The sequence below is a fragment of the Maylandia zebra genome, linkage group LG9 (genome assembly GCF_041146795.1).
Source record: "Maylandia zebra isolate NMK-2024a linkage group LG9, Mzebra_GT3a, whole genome shotgun sequence".
Lineage (NCBI taxonomy): Eukaryota > Metazoa > Chordata > Actinopteri > Cichliformes > Cichlidae > Maylandia > Maylandia zebra.
The window spans coordinates 32617122-32645066 of NC_135175.1; the positions used below are offsets into that span (position 1 = coordinate 32617122).

At 40.8% G+C, this 27945-nt stretch overlaps 1 protein-coding gene across 3 annotated transcripts; it reads right to left on the reverse strand.

Moving 5' to 3' along the window:
• On the reverse strand, nucleotides 1–24347 carry LOC143420367 (uncharacterized). Of its 3 annotated transcripts, XM_076888393.1 has the most exons (5): nucleotides 24059–24347; nucleotides 22517–22622; nucleotides 19243–19839; nucleotides 3359–3955; nucleotides 1–2500 (listed from the first exon to the last, which is right to left on the reverse strand). In XM_076888393.1, the coding sequence occupies exons 2-5, from the start codon at nucleotides 22532–22534 to the stop codon at nucleotides 1922–1924; spliced, it is 1791 nt and encodes a 596-aa protein (XP_076744508.1). In that variant the 5' UTR covers nucleotides 22535–22622; nucleotides 24059–24347; the 3' UTR covers nucleotides 1–1921. The 3 variants fall into 3 exon arrangements, with proteins under 3 accessions (XP_076744508.1, XP_076744509.1, XP_076744506.1); XM_076888394.1 differs by lacking the exon at nucleotides 24059–24347 and having other exon boundaries at nucleotides 1–2497; nucleotides 22517–23025; XM_076888391.1 differs by lacking the exon at nucleotides 24059–24347 and having other exon boundaries at nucleotides 22517–23025.
• Nucleotides 24348–27945: the final 3598 nt, after the last annotated feature.

Here is a 27945-nt window from a genome sequence, read left to right on the forward strand (position 1 = left end):
TTTATGCTCAATCAACAATCATTTATTTCCATACAATTCAACACTCATGAGCATTAGAACCATCATGATGGGGAGACATGCATGAAGAGGGTCACAGCAAATCTCAAAATGGTGACGGGTTACACAGCCTCTTATAGCTCCTAGCGGCCCCGACATAGTCGTAAAAGCCTAAACATTCACATTCTTTCTCTCTTACGGCGCCTAAATTATGACCTCGGCTCCCTGTCTTTCTGCTCTCTGTAAGGTGGGGGTATGGAATGTGGTCTGTCTCTTCTGCCCTAGACACAAAGTCTCCTTCTTACAACCTTCTTTTTATGATTCAACAATAAAGCATGTCAAGAAAACAGTGCAAGACAGTCACAGCAGATCAAGGATACAGAGTGATGCACACTTATCTGATGAACTACAAAAATGATTGTTCTTTTAACCCAAAAGTATAATGAGGACTAAACTACATACACAGCACACCATCTAAACTAAAGGATAATATATGTCCTACAGCTGTTATCATAATTCAACTACTTTGATTACATATATAAGGTAACATATGATAACAGAATAATATCACAACATACACACACATAGTGCCTTGTCTTAGAACCATGTGGGAGGTGCTTTGCTGTGATGTGTATTGTGTGAACTGTTTTCCAACAGTCACATATTTTCCCGGACCGGCATTTAAGGTGTTGAAGATAAATACAACAGAATAAAATGATATGACCAAGACAAAAACTGCGGTATTTTGTAAATGTAATAATAATAAACCTGTATTCACTAACTTTATTAGCAGGCTCCTCCTGAAATGCACCAACAACACTGAGAGTAACATCCTCCTCTCTGCCCCTTAATGCTCTCTGGTCACTATGGTAACATGTAAATATTTGAAATTTATTCATAACACATGGGAGAAGTCCCAGGGAAACAGAGTTAATGATAAAAACCCTAAAAACCATACATTTCATCTTCGAGCCTCAACTCTCGCGAATTGGTACGAAACAAATGACCTCCATGAAGACCACCTGGTATTATGAAACATACCCAGTTTTACAAAGGGGATCCCATTTTCTTCACACAGCTTCTTCAGTGTAGCATTTTTTTTTGCTCCACTTTTTTTTGCAAATAAAACTGCATCAGCTTGACCACACAGCGATTAAACGTCTCACAGTTAGGAACTTTGCGATCAACTGATTTTAAGCAATTCTTCAGTGTGTGTGCTGTGCACAGAATGTGCACAAGAGAGTCTTCAACTGTAGCAAGTTGCCGGTGTTTTGGCACAACGCCATTGAAGATACCCACGTTGATAGCAGCCTCGTTTGTGCACGCAGCGACCAACGTTGTTGTCCAGTCATCCAAGCCTGTGTCCTCAAGAAGTCTCACAAGTCCATCCCTACGCGGTGCGGTCAGCACCCAGTTCAATCAGTCCAAGAAAGTCAGGGTTAAACTCTCCTTTGCTGGACACAGACACAATGTAAATGATTTCCTGCTCGACTTTTGTGATGTCCACAGATCCATCGGAAAGCATCCCCAAAGTCACTTATTCGAAAAAAGTATTTTCTTCGGCTCTGGCTCTGGTTGGTGTTTCTTAGGTGGTGGCGAAACACCAAAGAAGCTGCAGCAACACGTGTCAGGTTGAATGAGATGGTCAAGTACGCAAAGGCGCTTGGTAACATAAATGTCACTACGCATTCGTAATTTTTGACACACATACGCACCTGAGTAGCAGCTAGGTGCATCCTGTCTATAACACAGTTTAACATGTTTATCTACTCATCAGCTGTTTAATTTTCCTCAGTATACAAGACGAACATGTTCATTCACAGCTGCCTCATCACATTTTTACATCTGAACTCTGTGGAGCCTGATCTCAAGGGTTTTAAGTCTGACCCTGAAACCAGTAGAGGATCTTTCTGTCTCTGCAGATTCACTGTGATGGGAGTGATTTCAGCCCTGAGTGATCACACTGATGTTTGCACAGAGCCCATAATGAAGTGAATGTTTTGGCACATTGGTAACAGTGAAACAGTTTATTAATAACGTGGGATCGTTTGTGTTTGGAGTATGAACTGAGATTCCTGAAGCTCTTGTCACACTGGTCACAGCTGTAGTTTCCTTCCATGTGTGTATGTTCATGATTGTTACGACTACCTGAATGTGAGAAGCTTTTGTCACAGTGTCTGCACTTGTATGGTTTCTCTCCTGTGTGGACTCGTTTGTGTGTTTTAAGGTTGACTGCAGTGGTGAAGGATGACCCACACTGATCACAGAGGTGCTTTTTAACCCCACTGTGAATCAGTTCATGACATTTTAAGTGATGTGATGTGGTGAAGCTTCTCCCACATTCTTTGCAGTATTTCAGTTTGTCTCCAGTGTGTTTACGTTGATGTCTTTTTAGGGTGTATTGATCACTGAAAGTTATTCCACAAAGGTCACAGACAAACTCTTTCCCACCACCACAGTAATGACAGGGTTGAGAACTGGATCCATCTGTGTCGCTCTGCTTCTAAACAAAGACACAAAGACAGTGTAAGTCAGTCCTTCAACATTTTTATCCTGAACGTCGCCTGAAATAAAGAGCATCTCTGCAGACGTCCAATTACATTTGACTGTTTCAGTTAACACACTCAGTTTACTGGGCTGCAATAACTACAATACTACCACCATAATACTACAGTAATACTTATTTCATGTTACAGTAACATCTGAGTTACACTAAAGTACTACTATGCTAATATTTGCAGGGTACCAACGCAGTGCTAAACTACTAACTGCAGTAATACTCATTTAATACTGCATTAATAACACTAACTGTGCAGTTATAACACTCAGCTCAATGGGACACAAGACAAACACTACTACCCCCATGACACTGCAATTATAACATTAAATTAGTATTTTAACACTAATGTCTAAAAGCACTAAAGTTAAAAACAAGCAATGATACTACTGCTACAATAATACAATACCATTACGTAACGATACAACTTTGTTAACCATAAGAGAAGATTACAGAATGTTTTGGTTTTGTGCTTATTTTCATTTGTGTTTTATTTTATTACATGTGCTCCTGACAGAGGAATCAGGCTCTGTAAACAAAAGGCCTTTTATGCTGAAATAATAACAATATCATTATATACCAGGAAACTGCCTGAACATTAAATAACACCATCATATTAATTTTCAGGACTTTTAGTTTTTCATGATCGTGTAAACAAAAATCATAACTGACATGAAAATCTGAATAATCACTCAGAGCTGCTTTTCCATGCAGTAGAATTGCTAACATGCTAACACAGTTTAATGAGCAGAGTTGTTCCAAACAGTCAGGCTAAAATGACAAGATAACAATATAAATACATACCTCACAGTAACTGCACTTGTAGAGTCTCTTTCTGGTGTGGATCAGTTGGTGTTGCCTCAGGTGATGTGGAGCTTTAAAAGTCTTCTCACACAGGTCACATTTATAAGGTCGTCCCTCAGTGTGGCTAAACATGTGTTGTTGTAACTGCCTGTTGGTTATAAACTGTCTGCCACACTGTTCACAGCAGTACACAACATGTCTGGTGTGAATGCGTATGTGTGTATTTCGGGTCTCTATGTGGCTGAAAGTTTTTCCACAAAAGTCACAGCTGTATGCCTTAATTCCAGAGTGGGTAACTAGATGCCTCTGTAAGCTCCTACTGTGAGTAAAAGCTCTGCCACACTGATCACAGCTGTACGCTTTAACTCCACTGTGGCTGAGTTGGTGTGATTTTAGGGCACTCTTCCAGGAAAAAGACTTTCCACACAAGTCACAGCTGAACGCTTTAACTCCAGTGTGGATGACCTGATGACGTTTTAGTGACTCCTTCACAGTAAAACCCATCCCACACTCGTCACAGGTGTGTTTTTTCTCTCCCTTTCTTCTGTGAGGTTTGTCGGCCTCCTGAGAGCGCTGACTTCTCGCTCCATGTTGGTCCTGCAGTGACAGAGATACAAACAGAGGCAGTGAGTGAAATGCAGTCGTGGAACAAACTCAACCTTCAAACTCCCTCCATTAACACTAGTTTTAAACCTGAAGGTGGAGTGTGGCACCAAACACCTTAAAGGTCTCTTATCCCCACCTGCTGGTAGTTCTAACACATTACATCCAACCTGCTGTTAAAAATAATTCATGACTGTTCAAACACTAAAATCATGCCCATCCCTCCTGCTGTACACAGTTATTAATGCTAGCATGCTAACACACTCAGAAAAGTATAAATGTTTACCAAGTCTATACTTTTATGTTTCCTATTATATATTTCTATCATTTTGTCATTTTTCAATATTAATAATTACAATGTAACATTTAAAAGTTGATTCAGTGAAGGAAAATATTTTACTTTTGCTCCCTACATTAGAAAAAGAAAATTGTATTTTGTACTCCTTACATTTACAAAACAGAAGTGTTACTTTTAAGGCATCTGAGGGCTTTATTTCATCACTGCAGGCATCAAACATCAAACCAACTTGAGAAACGGGAAAAGTAAGACATGAAAGACAATCCTGATCGTGTACTAATCACCAGGGTATGAAACATAAAAAGAGATGAAAGAGGCAAAACTGTGAGTCATAGTCAGGAGTTAAAGTGAGACGTTGTTCTTCTTTCTTTTTTGCACAGCACCTGAACAAACAGGTAATTTCAAATGCAACGTTTCTATCAACAAACATCAGCAAACACACAAACTGTTTGTGTGCAGTTTGTCTCACAGTGTGTTGCTGGCTAAAGGTCCAGCTGCTGTACATCACAGGGAGAGAAAAGAAAGAGAGCTAACTTCACTCAGAGATGGAGAAAGATAAGACACACAGGACAGGAGAGGAAGAAGAGAGGTTAGATTTAAAGGGAAGGACTGCTCAGTGGGATTTGATCAACTGGAGATTAAAGCTTACATGTAAGTCCTCATGTGTTGAAATCAGATATTGAGTCTGTACATGTGACATTGTGTTTTTTCAGATAGTGAAAGATGCTGAAAAACAATCTGAGGCAGATTAACTGTGTTATTTAAAGACTGCATGAAGATCCTCTGCAAGTTAGTGCAGGATAAACAGGTTCGTTTGCTGAACTGTGATGGATTTAAAGTAAAGAACAGTGTGTGACTGGTGCACAGTGACTGTGGTGCTCATGTCACAGTTAGATTACATCAAGTGTAGCAGAGATTCATTTAAACTGAAGCTCATGATGCTGACACAATGTATAATCACGCTTGCACAGTACAATCACTTTATAACCAGTTATAGTAGTTTCTCATAGGTAATACTACAACAAGCTTTATGAATATTCATGTGTGTAACCAATAAAAACAACCTGCAGGGGGAAAGCAAGTTGAAATGGGTTGGAGACAATTGCTTCCCCCTCGCGAGTGAAAACTTGAGCTCTGTGTGACCTCGTTCCTGAGTGAGTTTCTGTTTATCCAGCAGTATCAGGGGTAAAACTCTGACAAATGTCCATTTGATTATTAATAATGTTGATGAATAAACCTTCCTTATTTTAACATGTGCTGTGGTCTCTAAAAAACATAATATACAACACAGTCATATAACAGGTTTGGAGGATGAGAGTTTTAGACGTGACTGATTATTTGGTGAAACTGTGATATTTTCCTCACCTCCTGTGTTGAGCTCATTGTTTCCTCTGTAGTGACTCAGCTGAGTCCAGATGGCTGAAAATGTTCCTCTGCTGCTCCGTCAGACTCTTCTCCTCCTGCTGATCAGCTGGGACACAAAACAGATCTTTGTTAGGCTCCACACTGCACTGAAGAGTCAAAGTGTCTCATATGTTCACCTGACAACACAAAGTACAAATTTCACTCTGATTGCTTGTAGAAATCTTGTGAGACGTGTTGTGCTGCAAAGTGAGGAAACTCTCTCACTCACTTATACTTCAGGAGGAACTTTGTGACATTGGCTCTAATATTCTAAGCAGCCCTTTACTATGACAGGGCCAGAAAGTCCTATTTGAAGGTTTGGGAGAAGGACCATGTTAAAGGTGGATTGGGGTTTATACACTTTGTTATGATACAGGTAAGGCTGTAAGAGCCTGAGAAGGTGTCCTGAATGAACCTCTAAAACCAGTTTTCAGCTAACGACTCTGCTTCAGTCTGGAAAACAGCAACTACAAGTTTAAAGACTCCATCAACAATTCACACCCAGCAACAGCCTGAACAGCTCCTCCTGTGGTTTCCACAAACAGGGACAGACCTCTTACTCCCCCACCCCACACTTTCCACACCTTCAGCCCCCCAGTCCCACCACCTCCACCATTCCCCAAACTTTGATTCTGTTCATCTGGACGTAGCTTTTGCAGTAGGAAAAACGTTTCGGCCCTCATCTACGTGACTTCTTCAGTTTCAGCTGACTGCAGCTTTCCCCAATCTTCAACAGTGCATTTGCATAATGACTGAAACGAGCACCACTGAAGGAACAATGGGCTGGGAGGTCAGTTATTGAGCATTAATATGCAAATTCTCATGATCATTGATCAACAACCACTGATCAAATGCTGTGATTGCAGCGACTCCCCAACTCTCTGAATGGTACTCATGGCCATTGATCAGCGGTCTTTGATTAATGAGCTTTGATCAGTGGTTTCAGTGCTTTCCTTCCTGCTTTGACTGCAGCTGTGTTTGACACAGGAAGACATTATTACATTCTTCACACTCTCCTGCACATTAACCACCACAATATATTTTATTCTCTGTGCTTTCAAATATGAACACTGTTTACTTTCATCTCTGTTTCATCAGTTTTTGTTAACATCTTCCTGTGCATCACTTTACAGCAGCCACACTCATTAAAATGAGACTTTGTAGGAGTTCACTTCCTCTCATGTGTTCATCCACAGCAGCTGGACAATAAAGTTTATTGTGACCCTGATACTGCAGCAGATCGCTCTCATCCATTTCCTGTTATCACTTCAAATAGAAATGAGGCTGTAGAGGTTTGGTGCAGGCAGAAAAACAGCTGCAGGGACAATGAAAAGACTTTTCTGCTCCAACTTCTCCCAGCATGCTGAGCTAATGATTAGTTGGTGTTTTTCTCCAAACACTCTCTCACTCTTCTCTCAACGTGTTCACAATAAACTGTGAACAGACACCGAGGAGAGCAGCAGAAGACCTCATTCAGGAGCTAAACTCAACATGAACTGAACTCACAGTAAAGTTAGCTCGGTGCTTACCTTTAGATGAGCCCACAAACCGAGAGAAACTCCGCGATGAAGCTGCAACTCTTTCCAAACACAGGAAACAGATCAGGGAGCAGAGACCCACGTGGTTCACGCTGATCTCAGCTACGATCCAGGAGACAAGGGTGGGCAGATCGATGCAGATATCGATCCCAACGGTGGTTTAGTTTGTTTTAGCATCCAAATTCACTATTTTCTTCGCTTTGGATGAAAAAATAGCTCCGTCTGTCATCCCGGAAGGCGCTTCGTCTTCTTTACATCGTTTATTGGCGGTTGTCAAACAACAAAATGGTGCTTTACCGCCACCAACTGGTGTGGAGTGTGAACTGGCACGTCGACCCTCAAATGCACACAAACAATTTACTCCCTTTTAAAAACTGGAATAAGGCCTGATAACTTTCACCTCTTGTTGAATATTGAAATATCTTTTGAATTAGTTAAATGTCAGAATAAAAAGAGGGAGCTGTCTATGTTAATCACTTTCATCAAATTTAGGAGTACATGTACACTAAGTTTATTGTTAATTAATAAGAAAACTCTAGACGATTCCATTCTGAGCTGAAGAAGCTTCTGATTGGTTAGTAGAGTCCATGTGAGTAAATTGGTGGCACAGCTGTGGATGCATATAAGGCAAAACACAGAGCCTGTTTCTTTGCCATGGGAAAATCAAGAGACGTCAACCAAAACACCAGGAAAAGAACTGTGGAGTTCCATAAGTGTGGCTCAATTTTGAATACAATTTGGTGCCATTTACAATTAAGAAATACAGATTAAATAAAGTTAACAAATGTTTTTTTATATTTATCAATCTAAAAAAAATAAACATTTAGTCTGATTTGATGTTACAATTAAAAAAGTGTTTGTGTTTTGATCTGAAGAGTGTGTAAATATCTGATTTCAACTGTATATTTGATGATTGTCAGCACAAAGAGGGAGAGAGAGGAACAGAGAGGGAGATGGAGAATGAGGACAGAACAGAGATGGAACAAGAGCAGGTGAGACACACATGTTAGTCAAATGGTTGTTTACCAAAAGTATCACCGTATCATAGGTACTCATGTATCTCGTACCTAGTGTTTCTTTTTAGGTTTGCTATTTTTAAAATTCTACATTTATTAAGTTATGCAGGCTTTTTTGCACAACAAGGCTAAATAATTATATACATTTTTCTCAATCTAAATATTGTACTTTGGTAGAATTTAAAAAATAAGTGTAGTGCAGGTCTATGATGATTTTTAGTGCTACTATCATCTAGTTCTGATTCTGGTTCTGTCTTGGTTACTGTTGTAGTCCTGTTTTAAATCCGGATCAGTTCTGGGTCTGGTTGAATTGGGGTTTAGTCCTTGTGTCTTGATGCAGCCCCGACTTTGTTTTAAAAAACTAGTTTAAGGTGTCCTGCATATGTGATATATTTTTCCCTATATGAAGTCATTCTTTTTGGAACAAAACTCAAAACAGAGCCTATTAATCTTTCAGTCATTTCTACCCCCCCCCCCAAAAAAAAAAAAAAAAAAAAATCCCACATGCATACTACCCTTTAGGGCTAAGCCCTGGGTGTTTCAAATGTCTGGCTCCACCTCTGATGGGTAGATAAGGCCTTGTGAAGCGTTTCAGCACATTCCCCAAACTGTATCGATACTGTGTCGACACAGTGTTGCTGTTTTGCTCCATACTGACACCTGCTGGGTCTTAAATATCATTGCAGGCAACTGACTTGAGACTCACAAAAGACGCTGATTCAATGATGTAGTCATACGTGTATACACTGTAGGTATTGTACTTTCCATGCAATCATTTTATATCTTTTAGATTTCACATATTGTAGACATATTTAAAATATAGTGTGAAAGACATTAATTAAAATTTTTTTTAAAAAGTAGGGTTAGTATTAGTAGTATAAAAGTATTGTGAATGTAATATTACCCATTTTAATGTAATTGACTCAGAGTTTATTCTAAACTTTTATTCAGAAAAATAATTTTATCCAATGTTTTTGCATTCAGTCTATTGCGTTTAGTTGAGACCATTTCCCCAGCTTTGGAAAACACACGCTCACACTCCAATATCAACGAAATGTAACCAGATGCTGTTAATTGTTTCTTCACTTTTTCCCGACATGCTTGCATTTAAATCGGGCTCCTCTTCTCTCCGTGTACTTGGCCTGTAACACTGCACTTGCGTTCTTTGGAGCGTCTGCCCCCCCTTCTTTCTTTCTCATAATGATATGATCCCAGTTTGTCTTTGCCTTTGTATGGCCGTACGGTGTTTCTATCAAAATAAAGTCTATGGGCATGGATTCTCAGCATGGCTGAAGATGCGGCTCCCATTTACCGATGTGCCATTAATAACTGACGTATGAATTTATCTTGCAGGTCGGATGTAATTGCATCGTGGGCCAGATATGGTCTGCGGGCCATAAGTTTGACATCCCTGGTGTAACAACCTGCTCTGTACAATGAGTCTAGTTTTCCTCGATCATCTTGTAGACTTGCTGTTCTTTACTTTGATAACTGAATAAATTATTCCTTCCTGCTCATGTGAATTCCTCCCCATCCATATAAAACAGTAAACTGATTTAAGGATGTTATAGAAAGTCAACAAGCTGTAGAAGTTGTGCTTTATAATAAATACACAGTATGTGACTGTTTTCAAGAGTCTTTTAACACAAACACTGACTTTCAAGGAATCACTGAGGCCAGTTTTCCTTTGAGGAAAAAAAAAATCCATCTGACGCCACACTTGTTGGTATTGCCTGCATCAGTATTTTCTCTCTTCATTATAAGCTATTTGAGTTTGCATCACTGCAGTATTAGATAAAAACCTCAACAAGCAGACGACCCCCTATGAGCAAACACTTTGTGATGGTGGGAAGGAAAAGCAGAGAAAAGAGTCTGTTTCCCAAATCCAAACTGTAAGCTAGTTCGACAGGAGAGAGGCCTGATATCTGAAGGCTCTGCTCTCCTCCAAAAGTACAACTGCAGTCTGAGAGCGACGTGCTCTGTTGGGATCATACGGTACTACAGTATAAGGTCTTTAAGAAATGATGGGGCCTGATTATTCAGGACTTTATATTCAATTCTAGATTTAACATGGAGCCAGTGTGTTATGTTTCGGCTGTGTGCTGGCAGGAGAAGGACCCAGACTGACCAAAGCCAGAGCAAATGTCCAAAACCAAAAAAAAAAAAAAACCAAAAACATGGAGCTCATGAAATAGTGCAAAACAAAAGTCTACGAAAAGCACTGATGCTCAGGAAACAGTCCAAAAGCACCACTCAGGAGGACGACCCGGAGGACGGCCGCACACGAGACTATCCAGTTCAGGGGGGCCGAAGGCTCAACAGTCCATGACTGAACAGCTCAGGGGGCTGACCACGGAGCCAGCGGTGGCAACGAATCAGGTCAGGAGGCCGGCCACGGAGCCACCGGTCAAGAAGTCCAGTCAGCGGCCTGGAAGGTGGCCACTGAAGCCAAACCAGGCAGGGACGAAGTTTAGCAGGACTAGGCCAGGCAGGACCAGGCGAGGAAGCTACTGGTGGTGGTAGCGCTGCAGGTGAAGGCGTGGAAGCCGCAGGTGGTGGAGCAGCTGACAAGGAAGGTTGCTGGTGGGGCTCTCAGCCGGTCTGGAAACCAAAGCAGGGACCAGCTGGACCTCAACCTCCCTCACCCGAGGGACTGGTACAGGTGCAGGAGAAAGCTGGGCCCGAGCTGCCCTGAGTGCAGGGGCAGGAGGCAGAGAGTGGAGCTCAGGAACATTTTCACTGACAGTTTCTGTGTAAATGGGCTGGTGAGTAGCACACTCCAGGGATAAAGCCATACTAACAGTCTCATGAGATGCTGCCTGAACAGTGTTAATGGGATGGACACAAAAGCATGGTGAGCTGGGTCGAGGTTAAATGGTTCTGAAACACAAAACTCAACTTGATTCAATAGTTTCGCGGCACTGAGTCCAAGCTTCCTAGCCAGTTTTAATATGGCAGATGGCACTCTGTTGCTAGTCACATTTTCCATCTGAGGCACAGAAAAAATACAGTGAGGTACTGGTGGAGCAACACTGGGAGTCTCAGACACAGGAGCAGGATTATCGAGGTTCAGAGGAGTCAGTTGAAAAACCAAAGTGTTCATAGAAGGAGCGTGACTAACCATAGATGAAATGGTAGTTGGTCTGGTACCAGAATGTGAAGAATGTGGCAAACAGTCATTTTCACTCACAAAAGTTGTCTGCTCAGCTGCCATGGAGCGACAGCGGTGTGAATGCTGCTTTCTCCTGGAAGAGGGAGGAGACGAGCCGTCCCATGAATCCTCCAGCGGACTCGGCTGAAAATCCTCCGGCTCTTCACAGAAGCGGCTGCTCATACAAGATCTACAGCAACACAGAAATATCCATACCTCCAGTAGTGCAAACTGTGTTGATGAACCCAACAGTAACAAAATAAGTTCTGAACTGAAATCGGACTACCTCTTAAAAAAACAAAAAAACCTATCACATGAAATGCAAATGGCTTGGGATGTGGCACAAATACCTAAAACTTTACACCACTGTATCTGAGGATTTATATGGTCGTTATAAGACACTATGCCCCTAATGCTGAAGGACTGGTTTATCTTCAGAAGGCTGGAAGATAAACACTCGCAGGAACACAGTGAGATGGACCGTCTGATACCGCAACAGGGCGGATAGTAAACTAATGTCGATAGCAAACAAAAAGATTTATTTTTTTATTTTTCAAGTCTCCAACTGTAGCAAGTTGCCGGAGTTTTGGCACAACGCATTGGACATACCCACGTTGACAGCAGCCTCGTTTGTGCACGCAGCGACCAACTTTGTTGTCCAGTCATCCAAGCCTGTGTCCTCAAGAAGTCTCACAAGTCCATCCCTGTGCGGTGCGGTCAGCACCCAGTTCAATCAGTCCAAGAGAGTCAGAGGTAAACTCTCCATTGCTGGACACAGACACAATGTAAATGATGTCCACAGATCCATCGGAAAGCATCCCCCAAAATTCGGCAGACTGCAATTTGGCTCCTAACTCCCCGCTGATGGTGTGATGCTCTGCACGATCTGTGCCCCCTTCACGTGAATGATATGCATGTCTGACATTTACTCCTAGCCACCACAATAATAATATCCTCAGAATATAAATGTGGACATTTCTTCTCAGCTAGCTTGTTTATTAGCAATGACTTGCACCACATTTCAGTGCACTCATTGTTAGCTTCAAGCCACGGCACTTTGAGCCACCTTTTCGAAAGAAGTTTTTTCTTGAGCTCTGGCTCCGAAGCTGTAGGAACACCTGTCAGGTTGAATGAGATGGTCAAGTACACAAAGGCGCTTGGTAACATAAGTGTCACTACGCATTCATAATTTTTGTCACACATGCACACCTGAGTAGCAGCTAGGTGCATCCCTGTCTATAACACAGTTTAACATGTTTATCTTACTCATCACCAGTGTTTGGTAAGTTACTTTAAATTAGTAACTTAGTTACATTACTAGTTACTTCTATCAAAAGTAACTCAGTTACTTCAAGTTACTCGTTACTTTCAGAGTAACTAGTTACTAGGGAAAGTAACTTTGGTTTTACTCAGAATTCTCTTGTTAATGTGTTGCTTCCGTAACTGGATACCCAGCAAGAGTGCCAGTCTTCTAGCTTGCTTACTTGCCACAAGTGCACTGTGCCACCTACCAATACAGGGAGTGCAGAATTATTAGGCAATTTTTGAGGAATAATTTTATTATTGAACAACAACCATGTTCTCAATGAACCCAAAAAACTCATTAATATCAAAGCTGAATGTTTTTGGAAGTAGTTTTTAGTTTGTTTTTAGTTTTAGCTATTTTAGGGGGATATCTGTGTGTGCAGGTGACTATTACTGTGCATAATTATTAGGCAACTTAACAAAAATCAAATATATACCTATCTTCTGCCCTCAGCTGAATGTCTCTATCCAGCTTATGCAGTGAGCTAAACATAAAATGGCTTCAGTAAACACTCAGGAGACCGCGTGCCATTCTTCGGAGCTTTACTGATCCTTATTTTCCTTTTTTGTAAAACTGTAATAACAGAAACAGAATACAGTGTATTCACTCTCCATACAAATACACAAAGATTACATTAAATATTGTTGACTTATGTAAACAGTCACTACACAATCAAGAGATACAGAGATGGTAAGAGATACAGCTAACACCACATGCTGGTATGCTTCATGTTAGCAGGCTAAACAAAGGGCTAACAGCTAGCTTGTGCTAGTAATGTAACAAACTCGCTAAAAACACAAGAAGCTCATTACTTTGCTGAACAAGGTACTAATAAGTGGGAACAATAAACCGTTTTGCCACACTTACAGATTATGCCTTTTCAAGGGCGTCAGATGCAGGAATTTACAGAGACACAGCCAAATGGACCTTCCCTGTCGAGCGCTGGGAGAAAACCACTGCTTGCGCTCTAACATGGTGCTACCCTGTCAACCCACTAGATGGCAGGCTTTGCCCAGACAAGATCAGGAATAAACATATTTTCTGACATGTTGCAACAGTTAATTACAGAACGAATGATTATGACCCGCCATATAACAAACTTATAAAAAACATGCCTTAGAAATAACAGGAGGGACAGAATAACCTATTTCAATTATTTATTTTTACCAGTGACACCAATATAACATCTCCACATTCACAAATATACATTTCTGACATTCAAAAACAAAACAAAAACAAATCAGCGACCAATATAGCCACCTTTCTTTGCAAGGACACTCAAAAGCCTGCCATCCATGGATTCTGTCAGTGTTTTGAGCTGTTCACCATCAACATTGCGTGCAGCAGCAACCACAGCCTCCCAGACACTGTTCAGAGAGGTGTACTGTTTTCCCTCCTTGTAAATCTCACATTTGATGATGGACCACAGGTTCTCAATGGGGTCCAGATCAGGTGAACAAGGTGGCCATGTCATTAGTTTTTCTTCTTTTATACCCTTTCTTGCCAGCCACGCTGTGGGGTACTTGGACGCGTGTGATGGAGCATTGTCCTGCATGAAAATCATGTTTTTCTTGAAGGATGCAGACTTCTTCCTGTACCACTGCTTGAAGAAGGTGTCTTCCAGAAACTGGCAGTAGGACTGGGAGTTGAGCTTGACTCCATCCTCAACCCGAAAAGGCCTCACAAGCTCATCTTTGATGATACCAGCCCAAACCAGTACTCCACCTCCACCTTGCTGGCGTCTGAGTCGGACTGGAGCTCTCTGCCCTTTACCAATCCAGCCACGCGCCCATCCATCTGGCCCATCAAGACTCACTCTCATTTCATCAGTCCATAAAACCTTAGAAAAACCAGTCATGAGATATTTCTTGGCCCAGTCTTGACGTTTCAGCTTGTGTGTCTTGTTCAGTGGTGGTCGTCTTTCAGCCTTTCTTACCTTGGCCATGTCTCTGAGTATTGCACAGTCACAACATCACACTCCAGTGATGTTGCAGCTCCGAAATATGGCCAAACTGGTGGTAAGTGGCATCTTGGCAGCTGCACGCTTGACTTTTCTCAGTTCATGGGCAGTTATTTTGCGCCTTGGTTTTTCCACACGCTTCTTGCGACGCTGTTGACTATTTTGAATGAAACGCTTGATTGTTCGATGATCACGCTTCAGAAGCTTTGCAATTTTGAGACTGCTGCATCCCTCTGCAAGATATCTCACTATTTTTGACTTTTCTGAGCCTGTCAAGTCCTTCTTTTGACCCATTTTGCCAAAGGAAAGGACGTTGCCTAATAATTATGCACACCTGATATAGGGTGTTGATGTCATTAGACCACACCCCTTCTCATTAAAGAGATGCACATCACCTAATATGCTTAATTGGTAGTAGGCTTTCGAGCCTATACAGCTTGGAGTAAGACAACATGCATGAAGAGGATGATGTGGACAAAATACTCATTTGCCTAATAATTCTGCACTCCCTGTAGAAAGGAAAAAATAATGTGCACATTTCCACGAGAGAAATCCCACGCCTGATTCTATCCTAGCCATTCTATCCTCGCTTTTTACATCCAACACAAAAACTGCAGTCGTGGTGCTTTCGATTGTACTCAGAACTCGGAAATTCTGCCTTCTGAATAGGAAGATGTAGGTAACAACAGACTGCAGATGAGCTGCATACAGAGCTGGACTGGGACAAAAAAATCGTCCCGGGCATTTTGACTAGAGACCGGCCCACCATTATAGGAAAAACCATAAAGCCTTTGAATGAAAATAAACGCTGTTGTGACAGTGATGTACACTGTTCTGATGGTATATATGTATCAATCTATCAATTGTTTGTTGTAAGACTCAGATAATTATTTTTTTAAAAGTGAGACATTTTAAATGAGAATAAGAAAGTATTTCCTTGTGCCCCCCTCTCCCTTTTAATGCCCTACATGGACCCCTGGCAACACTTTGCTAGACCCGCCCCTGCACAGTTACCAGCTGTCAGCTACTTAGAAAAGGATCCTGGTGTTATTTGTCTCTCAGAAACAGTTCATAACTTCCCTTCAACTCATTTATGTCACCTAAAAGGCAAACCTGTTTCTCCATCACCTGTTCAGCTCTGATTCAGTAAGGACATCTCCTTGTTTCATCTTCATGTTTCCCTCTCACCACATAACCAAACCGATATCATGACCAGCAGATTTACAGCTGTGGCTCCAGCAAACATCAGCTGATACTAGAAATTAATATTAAATAAATTCTAACAACAGCTGATCAAGCTTAAACGTGCTGCTGTTGTTTAGCGCGACATCCGCTGGTTTCCTCTTTCTGGCGCAAAGTGGGCGATAAACAAACAAGAGAGAAAAGCCGATCAGCTGATCATTGATCACTTTCACGATTGAAGCAGAAACAGGAGAGAAGAAGAGGCAGCTGTGCAGCAAACACACAGTAACTCCAGCTTTGTGTCTTTTTCATTGTAGCTGAAGTCCGGGACAAACTGTGTTTCTTTTCACCTAAATACGAAACGCGTAATATTTTCTCTGAATACGAGACGATTCCGTTTTTTACGGGACGGTTGGCAACTCTAATAATTAACCTTATGAACAAAATAAAGTTCAACATCAGTAACATAGCACCCACCCAGCTGTATAGAAACTCCGTCATGCTAGCTAGCACGCAGTACGAAAAAGTCAGCATAACGAAAATAAACTCCAACTAAACTTGGTTCATATCTGACCCAGATGGACTGCAGGTCATAACTTCTTACCTGAAGTTCAGTTCACCTGACACTCTCGGACCAGCGGCCGCTTCGGGTCTCTCCTCTTGCCTCCCTTTTCCTTCATCCACCTGCTGGCTTCCACCACTTGCTAATGTTATTGAATCTGTAGAAGCTCCGCGATAGCCACCACTCGAAGTAACGAATAACGACCCTATCTAAATCCCAGTAACGAGTAACGTGTTCCTGGTTTTGGCATAATAACTAGTTACTGTGCTCGTTACCACAATAATACGTTGTTAGTCCCAACACTGCTCATCACCTGTTTAATTTTTCTCAGTACACAAGAGGAACATGTTCATTCACAGCTGAACTCTGTGGAGCCTGATCTCAAGGGTTTTATGTCTGACCCTGAAACCGGAAGAGGATCTTTCTGTCTCTTTAGATTCACTGTGATCCAGTGATGGGAGTGATTTCAGCCCTGAGTGATCACGCTGATGTTTGCACAGAGCAGACAATGAGGTGAATGTTTTGGCACATTGGTAACAGTGAAACAGTTTATTAGTAACGTGGGATCGTTTGTGTTTGGAGTATGAACTGAGATTCCTGAAGCTCTTGTCACACTGGTCACAGCTGTAGTTTCCTTCCAAGTGTGTATGTTCATGATTGTTACGATTACCTGATTGTAAAAAGCTTTTGTCACAGTGTCTGCACTTGTATGGTTTCTCTCCTGTGTGGACTCGTTCATGTCTTTTAAGGTTGATTGCAGTGGTGAAGGATGACCCACATTGTTCACATAGGTTCTTTGTAACCTCACTGTGAATGAGTTCATGTTCTTTTAATCTACCTGATGTGGTGAAGCTTCTCCCACATTCTTTGCAATATTTCAGTTTGTCTCCAGTGTGTTTACGTTGATGTACTTTTAGGGTATGTTTTCGACTGAAAGTTATTCCACAAAGATCACAACGAAACTCTTCCCCACCACCACAGCGATGACAGGGTTGAGAACTGGATCCATCTGTGTCGCTCTGCTTCTAAACAAAGACACAAAGACAGTGTAAGTCAGTCCTTCAACATTTTTATCCTGAACGTCGCCTGAAATAAAGAGCATCTCTGCAGACGTCCAATTACATTTGACTGTTTCAGTTAACACACTCAGTTTACTGGGCTGCAATAACTACAATACTACCACCATAATACTACAGTAATACTTATTTCATGTTACAGTAACATCTGAGTTACACTAAAGTACTACTATGCTAATATTTGCAGGGTACCAACACAGTGCTAAACTACTAATGTAACACTGCAGTAATACTCATTTAATACTGCATTAATAACACTGTAAATGTGCAGTTATAACACTCAGCTGACTGGGACACAAGACAAACACTGCTACCCCCATGACACTGCAATTATAATATTAAATAAGTATTTTAACACTAATGTCTAAAAGCACTAAAGCTATAAATAAGCAATGATATGTTACAGGAAAAATGATTCTATGTTTCTTTACCTTCTTTTAAATGTGCAAGCATGCCCTTTTGTCTATGGTTAGATTAGTTTAGAATTATCTTTTTAGACTTTCTCAGCAAAGACATACTGTTTTGGGACATATTGTTTTAGATTGTTTTATCTCTCACAGCCTTCTCCCAGCTCTCTGCTGACGAGACTAGCGCCACATATGGAGTTGTTTATTTTATTTGTTTTGTATTTTCTTATCCTGTTCTCACTGTCTTTCCTATAAAAAGTGCCCAGCCTCTGTACACGGTGTGAGTTGTTCTTGGCAGCTCACCCGTGTACACGTTTGATAAAGAAAGTAACTTTGTCTCATTGTGTCTTTATTTCTCCTGGGTTTTTTACAGAGTTTTCCCCCCACATGATACTACTGCTACAATAATACAATACCATTACGTAATGATACAACTTTGTTAACCATAAGAGAAGATTACAGAATGTTTGGTTTTGTGCTTATTTTCATTTGTGTTTTATTTTATTCCATGTACACCTGACAGAGGAACGAGCCGCTGTAAAGAAAGAAGAAAGAAAAGAAAGAAGGAAAGTGTACTTTATTTAGTCCCCGTGGGGAAAATCCCTCTCTGCATTTAACCCATTCACTCAGTGAAGCAGTGGGCAGCCATTGGGCGCCCGGGGAGCAGTGTGTAGGGGTACCTCAGGGTAGCTGTTCAGGGGAATCGAACCCCCGACCTTCCGATCATGGGGCCACCACTCTACCTACTGAGCTATCCCTGCCCAAAATGCCCAAAAGGCCATTTATGCTGAAATAATAACAATATCATGATATACCAGGAAACTGCCTGAACATTAAATAACACCATCATATCAATTTTCACCACTTTTAGTTTTTCATGATCGTGTAAACATGTAAACAAAAACCATAACTGAAATGAAAATCTGAATCACTCAGAGCTGCTTTTCCATCCATCCATCCACTACCGCTTTTCCTTTTCAGGGTCGCGGGGGGCGCTGGAGCCAATCCCAGCTGTCGTAGGGCGAAAGGCAGGGTACACCCTGGACAGGTCGCCAGTCTGTCACAGGGCCAACACACAAGGACAGACAACCATTCATTCACACCTAGTGACAATTTGGATTTTCCAATTAACCTATCCCCACAAACTGCATGTCTTTGGACGGTGGGAGGAAGCCGGAGTACCCGGAGGGAACCCACGCAAACACGGGGAGAACATGCAAACTCCACACAGAAAGACTGACGGTGGAATTGAACTTAGGACCTTCTTGCTGTGCGGCAAAAGTGCTAACCACCGTGCCACCGTGCTGCTAACGCAGTTTAATGAGCAGAGTTGTTCCAAACAGTCAGGCTAAAATGACAAGATAACAATATAAATACATACCTCACAGTAACTGCACTTGTAGAGTCTCTTTCTGGTGTGGATCTGTTGGTGTCGTCTCAGGTAACGTGGAGATTTAAAAGTCTTCTCACACAGGTCACATTTATAAGGTCTCTCCTCAGTGTGGGTAAACATGTGTTGTTGTAAATCTGTGCCTGTTATAAACTGTTTATCACACTGATCACAGCAGTACACAACATGTCTGGTGTGAATGCGTAGGTGTGTATTCCGGCTGTCTATGTGGCGAAAAGTTTTTCCACAAATGTCACAGCTGTATGCCTTAATTCCAGAGTGGGTAACTAGATGCTTCTGTAGTTGGCTACTTTGAGTAAAAGCTCTGCCACACTGATCACAGCTGTACGCTTTAACTCCACTGTGGATGAGTTGGTGTTTTTTTAGAACATCCTTCCAGGAAAAAGACTTTCCACACAACTCACAGCTGAACGGTCTCTCTCCAGTGTGGATGACCTGATGACGTTTTAGTGAACCCTTCACAGCAAAACCCATCCCACACTCGTCACAAGTGTATGTTTTCTCTCTCTTTCTTGGTTGAGGTTTGTCGGCCTCCTGAGAGCGCTGACTTCTCGCTCCATGTTGGTCCTGCAGTGACAGAGATACAAACAGAGGCAGTGAGTGAAATGCAGTCGTGGACCAAACTCAACCTGAACAATCATTATAATTTCCTTTATTTCCTTTATATTTGAAAATATAAAGGATATAATAAAGGCTTATCGTATTATTTTATTATATTATTTTACTGTATTATTTTTATGGATTGGATTTATATAGCGCTTTTTGAGGCACCCAAAGTTCTTTACAATGCCCTATTCATTCACTCTCACATTCACACACTGGTGGAGGCAAGCTACAAGGCAAGCTTTTATTCATCAAAATAGATAGAAAAGACCAATGAGACCATCAAATAATTGAAATGCAGTCGTGGAACAAACTGAGCCGACTGTCTTCAGCACATCTCTGAGAAATGGTGTAGGTAACATATCCAAGGGGCACGTAGTTGGTTTCATGTGCATTATTATATCAGTGAGATGGGATAATGAAACCGGTTTAAATTCTGAAAAAAGGAATGAACATGTATGTGGTTCAGAGGGGTCTTGGGATGGGAGCGGGATATGTGCTCAGATATCATTAATTTTTTCAGTAAAGAATTTTTGAAAATCCTCAGACGTGTGTGGGGCAGTCTCAGATATGATTGATGTGGTGGGATGCAAGACAGAGTTGATTGTATTGAATAGAACTTTAGGATTACCAGACTTCTTGTTAATGATCATGGAGAAATAATTTGCTCTTTCTACCTTGATGGTGCGCTGATAGTTATTTAAGCAATCTCTAAACACTTGATAAGAAACGTGGAGCTTATCTTTCTTCCATTTTCGTTCTGCTTTCCTGCATTCCTGCCTGACGGCACGAGTGACCTTATTTAGCCAAGGCTGAGTTTAAAATTTTTGCCGTCTACTTTTTAAAGGAGCAATTGAGTCCATTATGTTGGTACAAGCACAATTAAAACATGCAAGAAGCTCATCAGGATTATTGCTATGAGGAGAACTTTCATCAAAGGTGGCTAAAGGAGATGCAGCGAAGGCAGCTGAGAATTGGGGAGCAGTTTCAGGTGTTATAGGGAGTATAAGAGAGGGGGCCTGGGTTTGTTTGGGGGATGAGTGAGGAATTGGAATATTAAACAAAATGAAATTATGGTCAGACGGACACACATCAATCACTTCAACGCCAATCACTGAGAGCCCGATGACAAGATGAGGTCAAGAGTGTGGCCCTGCTTGTGTGTAGGGCCGTTGACAGACTGGGTCAGGTTAAATGAGTCCAAGAGTTGTAAAAACTCCCTAACCAAAGGTTTAGAGGGGCAACACATATGGATATTGAAGTCGCCAAGGATTAGAAGCCTATCAGTGGTTGGATAGAAAATCCGAAAATTCCTTAATGAAGTCTTTGTTAAGGTGAGGAGGCCTATAAGCTAGAGCACAGAGTACAGGAGAGGACAGATCCAGCAGTTGCAGTTCAAAACTGGTGTAGACATTTCTGGGTAGCATTCTACATTTAAAGTGATCTCTGAAAACTGTTGCCAGGCTGCCTCCACGACCAGCAGGTCCTAGGTGTGTTGAGGAAGTTACAGTTTTCAGGAGTCAGTTCCACAAAAGCAGCTAGATCATCAGTAGGTAGCCAAGTTCGAGTAATAAAGAGAAAGTCCAAGCCATGAGAAACAACCAAGTCACGGTATATGAAAGTCTTGTTCACCACGGACCTTGCATTGACTAATGCCAATTTAAGTGGTGAAGAATCTGAGAATGAATGTGTGACAGCACCAGATGGTACAAATTCCAGATGCTGAATCGTATGGTTAAAAGGGGAATCATAGTTTCTCCATTTGTTCACACAGCCAAGTTAAAACCACGTTAGCCAGCATGCCACAGCCACGAATTACAGCCCAGTGCCAGAAAAGTGTCTTCATAGTTTTATTTTTGAAATACACCAATTTTTATATACTGCAGGAAAAAATAAATAAATATTATAATGCAAATTGCAAAAATTAAAACAAACTATTTCCAGCAGTGCAATATGAGTCCGAAGCATCCCAGAAACGACACAGAAAGTCATGAAGTCAAATATAACTTTTAAAAACAGCAGTATAGGCTCACAAGGCCCTGATGGTAAAAGGCTACATTTCCGCAAAACGACATCACTTCCGGTTTCGGGCAGGACATGGAGGACATGCGATAGTTCGCGCTGATGGAGTATGAAGTGTTACGAACAGCTGATCGGATCGGCAAAGCGTGTTTCTGGAATATTATGTCTTTGTTGCTGCAAGTGCTTTTTATGCAGTTTTTGCAAAGCTTTATGTGGAAGGAAACCGTGACTTAGGACAAGCTGATGGCATAAGATGTAAGTACAACTCCTCCGGTTTTCAAAAAGTAGTGCGCTAGCTTACGTGGTTGCAGTGCTACCGGGATTTAAAAACAGTTACACAAAACGGAGCGTGCCCGCTCTGACCGGCTTTAAAGGGTTAATAAACTGGAAATGTAAAGCTTACATGTAAGTCCTCATGTCTTGAAATCAGATATTGGGTCTGTACATGTGACATTATGTTTTTTCGTAAACTGAAAGATGCTGCAAAACAATCTGACGCAGAATATTTAGTGAAGTGATTGTATATATAATAATATACAACACAGTCATATAACAGGTTGGGAGGATGAGAGTTTTAGACGTGACTGATTATTTGGTGAAACTGTGATATTTTCCTCACCTTCTGTGTTGAGCTCATTGTTTCCTCTGTAGTGACTCAGCTGAGTCCAGATGGCTGAAAATGTTCCTCTGCTGCTCCGTCAGACTCTTCTCCTCCTGCTGATCAGCTGGGACACAAAACAGATCTTTGTTAGGCTCCACACTGCACTGAAGAGTCAAAGTGTCTCATATGTTCATCTGACAACACAAAGTACAAATTTCACTCTGATTGCTTGTAGAAATCTTGTGAGACGTGTTGTGCTGCAAAGTGAGGAAACTCTCTCACTCACTTATACTTCAGGAGGAACTTTGTGACATTGGCTCTAATATTCTAAGCAGCCCTTTACTATGACAGGGCCAGAAAGTCCTATTTGAAGGTTTGGGAGAAGGACCATGTTAAAGGTGGATTGGGGTTTATACACTTTGTTATGATACAGGTAAGGCTGTAAGAGCCTGAGAAGGTGTCCTGAATGAACCTCTAAAACCAGTTTTCAGCTAACGACTCTGCTTCAGTCTGGAAAACAGCAACTACAAGTTTTTAAAGACTCCATCAACAATTCACACCCAGCAACAGCCTGAACAGCTCCTCCTGTGGTTTCCACAAACAGGGACAGACCTGTCACTCCCCCACCCCACACTTTCAACTCCTTCAGCCCCCCAGTCCCACCACCTCCACCATTCCCCAACGACCACTGATCAAAGCTCATTGATCAAATGCTGTGATTGCAGCGACTCCCCAACTCTCTGTGAATGGTACTCATTGCCATTGATCAGCGGTCTTTGATTAATGAGCTTTGATCAGTGGTTTCAGTGCTTTCCTTCCTGCTTTGACTGCAGCTGTGTTTGACACAGGAAGACATTATTACATGTGTCACGATTATACTTTATTCTTTTTGGGGGAAGTGCAGCTTTAAACCTTCACATGATTCAAGTCAACCCAACAAATCAATCTGAACAATCACAGGTGGGAAAAACTTCTGTAGATAAAAAAAAAAAAAAAAATTCAATCCACAACATGATTAAAAACATGATTTCACCAAATCACCAGGAGCTGCACATTAACCACCACAATATATTTTATTCTCTGTGCTTTCAAATATGAACACTGTTTACTTTCATCTCTGTTTCATTAGTTTTTGTTAACATCTTCCTGTGCATCACTTTACAGCAGCCAGACTCATTAAAATGAGACTTTGTAGGAGTTCACTTCCTCTCATGTGTTCATCCACAGCAGCTGGACAATAAAGTTTATTGTGACCCTGATACTGCAGCAGATCGCTCTCATCCATTTCCTGTTATCACTTCAAATAGAAACGAGGCTGTAGAGGTTTGGTGCAGGCAGAAAAACAGCTGCAGGGACAATGAAAAGACTTTTCTGCTCCAACTTCTCCCAGCATGCTGAGCTAATGATTAGTTGGTGTTTTTCTCCAAACACTCTCTCACTCTTCTCTCAACGTGTTCACAATAAACTGTGAACAGACACCGAGGAGAGCAGCAGAAGACCTCATTCAGGAGCTAAACTCAACATGAACTGAACTCACAGTAAAGTTAGCTCGGTGCTTACCTTTAGATGAGCCCACAAACCGAGAGAAACTCCGCGATGAAGCTGCAACTCTTTCCAAACACAGGAAACAGATCAGGGAGCAGAGACCCACGTGGTTCACGCTGATCTCAGCTACGATCCAGGAGACAAGGGTGGGCAGATCGATGCAGATATCGATCCAAACGTTGGTATTACTTTATTCTCTTTGAATGAAAAAGCAGCTCTCTGTGCAAACACCTCTTCTCGTGGAGCGTCCTTACTTTGTTCCGCCCTGTCACTACCCGATCCGTACCGGAAACCCGATCGGTACCCCGCATGCGCAAGTCTTACGTCACTTCCTCTCTTTGCCAACATTCAATATATTAGAATGATCGGATGACACTACATTATTCCTAAAAGATGAAAATCAAATCTCTATTGCTATTGAAACAATCTCCACATTTTCCAAAGTTTCTGGATTGTACTTGAATATTCCTAAATGTGAACTTATGGCGATAAAAGAATGTTCGAAAACAGCTTTGTGTAACATTCCAACAAAACAAGAAGTTTGTTATTTAAGATAAGATAAGATAAGATAACCTTTATTAGTCCCACACGTGGGAAATTTGTTTTGTCACAGCAGGAAGTGGACAGTGCAAAAGTTATGAGGCAAAAATTAGAATACAATAAGAATAAATACAGTACACAACTGTACAGAATAGAATAAAATACTATATACAGTAGAATAAAATAAAATAAATATACAATAAGATAAAAATAGAATACAAATACAAATACTATATACAACTGAGTAAAAATACAACGATGACAGAAAGGATTATTTAGGTATCATAATAACCAAAAATCAGGAAAGTAGAATCACTCAAAATTTTTATCCTATTCTAGAGAAACTCAAACACAGATTTAATCAGTGGCTCTTAAGAGATTTGTCGTTAAAAGGCAGAATATTAATAACTAAAGCAGAAGGCATCTCTCGTCTTACATACGCTGCATTGGCATTGCACCTTGATAAAAAACTTATAAAAGAGGTTGATAAGTTACTTTTCAACTTTATCTGGAAAAATAGGACACACTACATTAGAAAAACAGTTCTTATGAACTCCTGTGTCAATGGAGGACTTAATGTGTTAGATTTTAACACTTTAAATAGCACATTCAAAATAAATTGGTTGAAGAATCTAATTACTAATCCTACTTCCATTTGGAATACTATACCTGTGTTCATGTTTTCTAAGTTAGGTGGCACTGAATTTTTCCTTACTTGTAATTTTGATATTGATAAAATCCCTTTAAAAATCTCTGCTTTTCATCGTCAAGCTTTTTTAGCATGGACTCTTATTTACAAGCATAACTTTAGTCCACACAGTCATTATATCTGGAATAACAAGGATGTTTTATTTAAAAGAAAATCTCTCTTCTTAGATAGTTGGTTTAAGAATAACATTATTTTAGTCAACCAATTATTTGATTCAAATGGTACGATTTTCTCCTATGAAGAATTTTGTTTACATTTCTATTTAGCTATAAATTGTCATGATTATACCAAAGTATTTGGCTCAATACCATCAGGGGTTTGTATGCTGTTTAAGAATCAACCTAATATCACTTCATTCCACAGGCCGTTGGCATCTCCCATACAAACTTTTGTTGGCAAGATTTGCTTTTCTAAGCAATCTAAAAACAGCAATAAATCGATTAGAGCTTTATTTCAGAGTACCATAACCACGCTACCATATGTCATTTTTTTCTTGAACCAGCTGTCAGATGGTATTATGTGGAACGAAGTTTGGAAACTCCCTAATCAGTTTTTAATTACCAACAAAATTAAAGATATTTCTTATAAATTAATACACAGAATTTATCCTTCTAAAGATTATCTTCAAAGCAAATTCAAATTAGACATTGATACAAGCTGTAGCTTTTGTAAAACTTCCAAGGAATCTACTATACATCTTTTTTGGTTTTGTAACCTTGTACAAGATTTTTAGCAGAGTTTATGTGTTTTTATTTCAGAAAATATATTTAAAGGATTTGTACTGTTTTGGAAATATGTTTTGTTTGGTCTACACAAAAACCAAAGACAATTACACTTTGATAACAGATATATGATTAACTTGTTACTTTTAATGGCTAAATTTCATATTCACAAGTCCAAATGTTTAGGAAGACATCCCTCTTTTTATGTATTCTCCTTTGAACTTGTACAGAATCTTAACTCAATTAAGAACTCCACTAACCCAAAAGCTATAAAAACTATTGGTGTTTGTGAAAAAATCAAGATCTTTCAATCACTTTATTCTTTGGCTTGATCAGTTACTTTCCCCCTAGCATATTTATATTGTTGTTTCTGAATACTGTTCGTGTATTTGTTTATCTATGCATACAATTCTTTTGTAAGTACAACACCATTATTGTAGTACTGTTTAATTCCGTTTTGTATTGTACTGATGTTTAAATAAAGGTTTGAGAAAAAAATATATATATATAAAAAAAAAAAAAAAAAAAAAACACCCAGCACGCCCCTGCGGGCGGTTTATCCTTCAAGCTCGGGTCCTCTACCAGAGGCCTGGGAGCTTGAGGGTCCTGCACAGTATCTTAGCTGTTCCCAGGACTGCGCTCTTCTGGACAGAGATCTCCGATGTTATTCCCGGGATCTGCTGGAGCCACTCGCCTAGCTTGGGAGTCACTGCACCTAGTGCTCCGATTACCACTGGGACCACCGTTACCTTCACCCTCCACATCCTCTCGAGCTCTTCTCTGAGCCCTTGGTATTTCTCCAGCTTCTCGTGTTCCTTCTTCCTGATATTGCTGTCATTCGGAACCGCTACATCGATCACTACGGCCGCCTTCTTCTGTTTGTCTACCACCACTATGTCCGGTTGGTTAGCCACCACCATTTTGTCCGTCTGTATCTGGAAGTCCCACAGGATCTTAGCTCGGTCATTCTCCACCACCCTTGGGGGCATCTTCCATTTTGACCTCGGGACTTCCAGGTTATACTCGGCACAGATGTTCCTGTACACTATGCCGGCCACTTGGTTATGGCGTTCCATGTATGCCTTGCCTGCTAGCATCTTGCACCCTGCTGTTATGTGCTGGATTGTCTCTGGGGCATCTTTACACAGCCTGCACCTGAGGTCTTGCCTGGTGTGATAGACCCCAGCCTCTATGGATCTTGTGCTCAGAGCTTGTTTTTGTGCTGCCATGATTAGTGCCTCTGTGCTGTCTTTCAGTCCAGCCACTGGTAGGATTTCTGGATATCAGCCACCTCCTCTATCTGCCGGTGGTACATACCGTGCAGGGGCCTGTCTTTATGTCAGTGGCTTCTATCTCCTCCTTTGGCCAGCCTATTACCCCAGCAGGGTACCTGATCACGGGCAGGGCATACGTGTTGATGGCCCGGATCTTGTTCTTACCGTTCAGCTCTGAACGGTAAGATGAGATATATAGATATCTATATCTATATATCTATATAGATATAGATATCTATATAGATATAGATATCTATATAGATATAGATATCTATATATCTATATAGATATAGATATCTATATCTATATATCTATATAGATATAGATATCTATATATCTATATAGATATAGATATCTATATCTATATATCTATATAGATATCTGTATCAAGCTGTTGAGAAATGCTAGGAGCTAACTGGGCGCTAACCGTATCATTCAAATATATCTATATATATCTATATCTATATCTATATATATAGATATATATAGATATAGATATATATAGATATATATAGATATAGATATAGATATATATAGATATAGATATATTTGAATGATACGGTTAGCGCCCAGTTAGCTCCTAGCATTTCTCAACAGCTTTTTCATTGCTCAAAATAAGCGTCACACTCACAGGAGGCCGGTAAACCAGTTGAAACG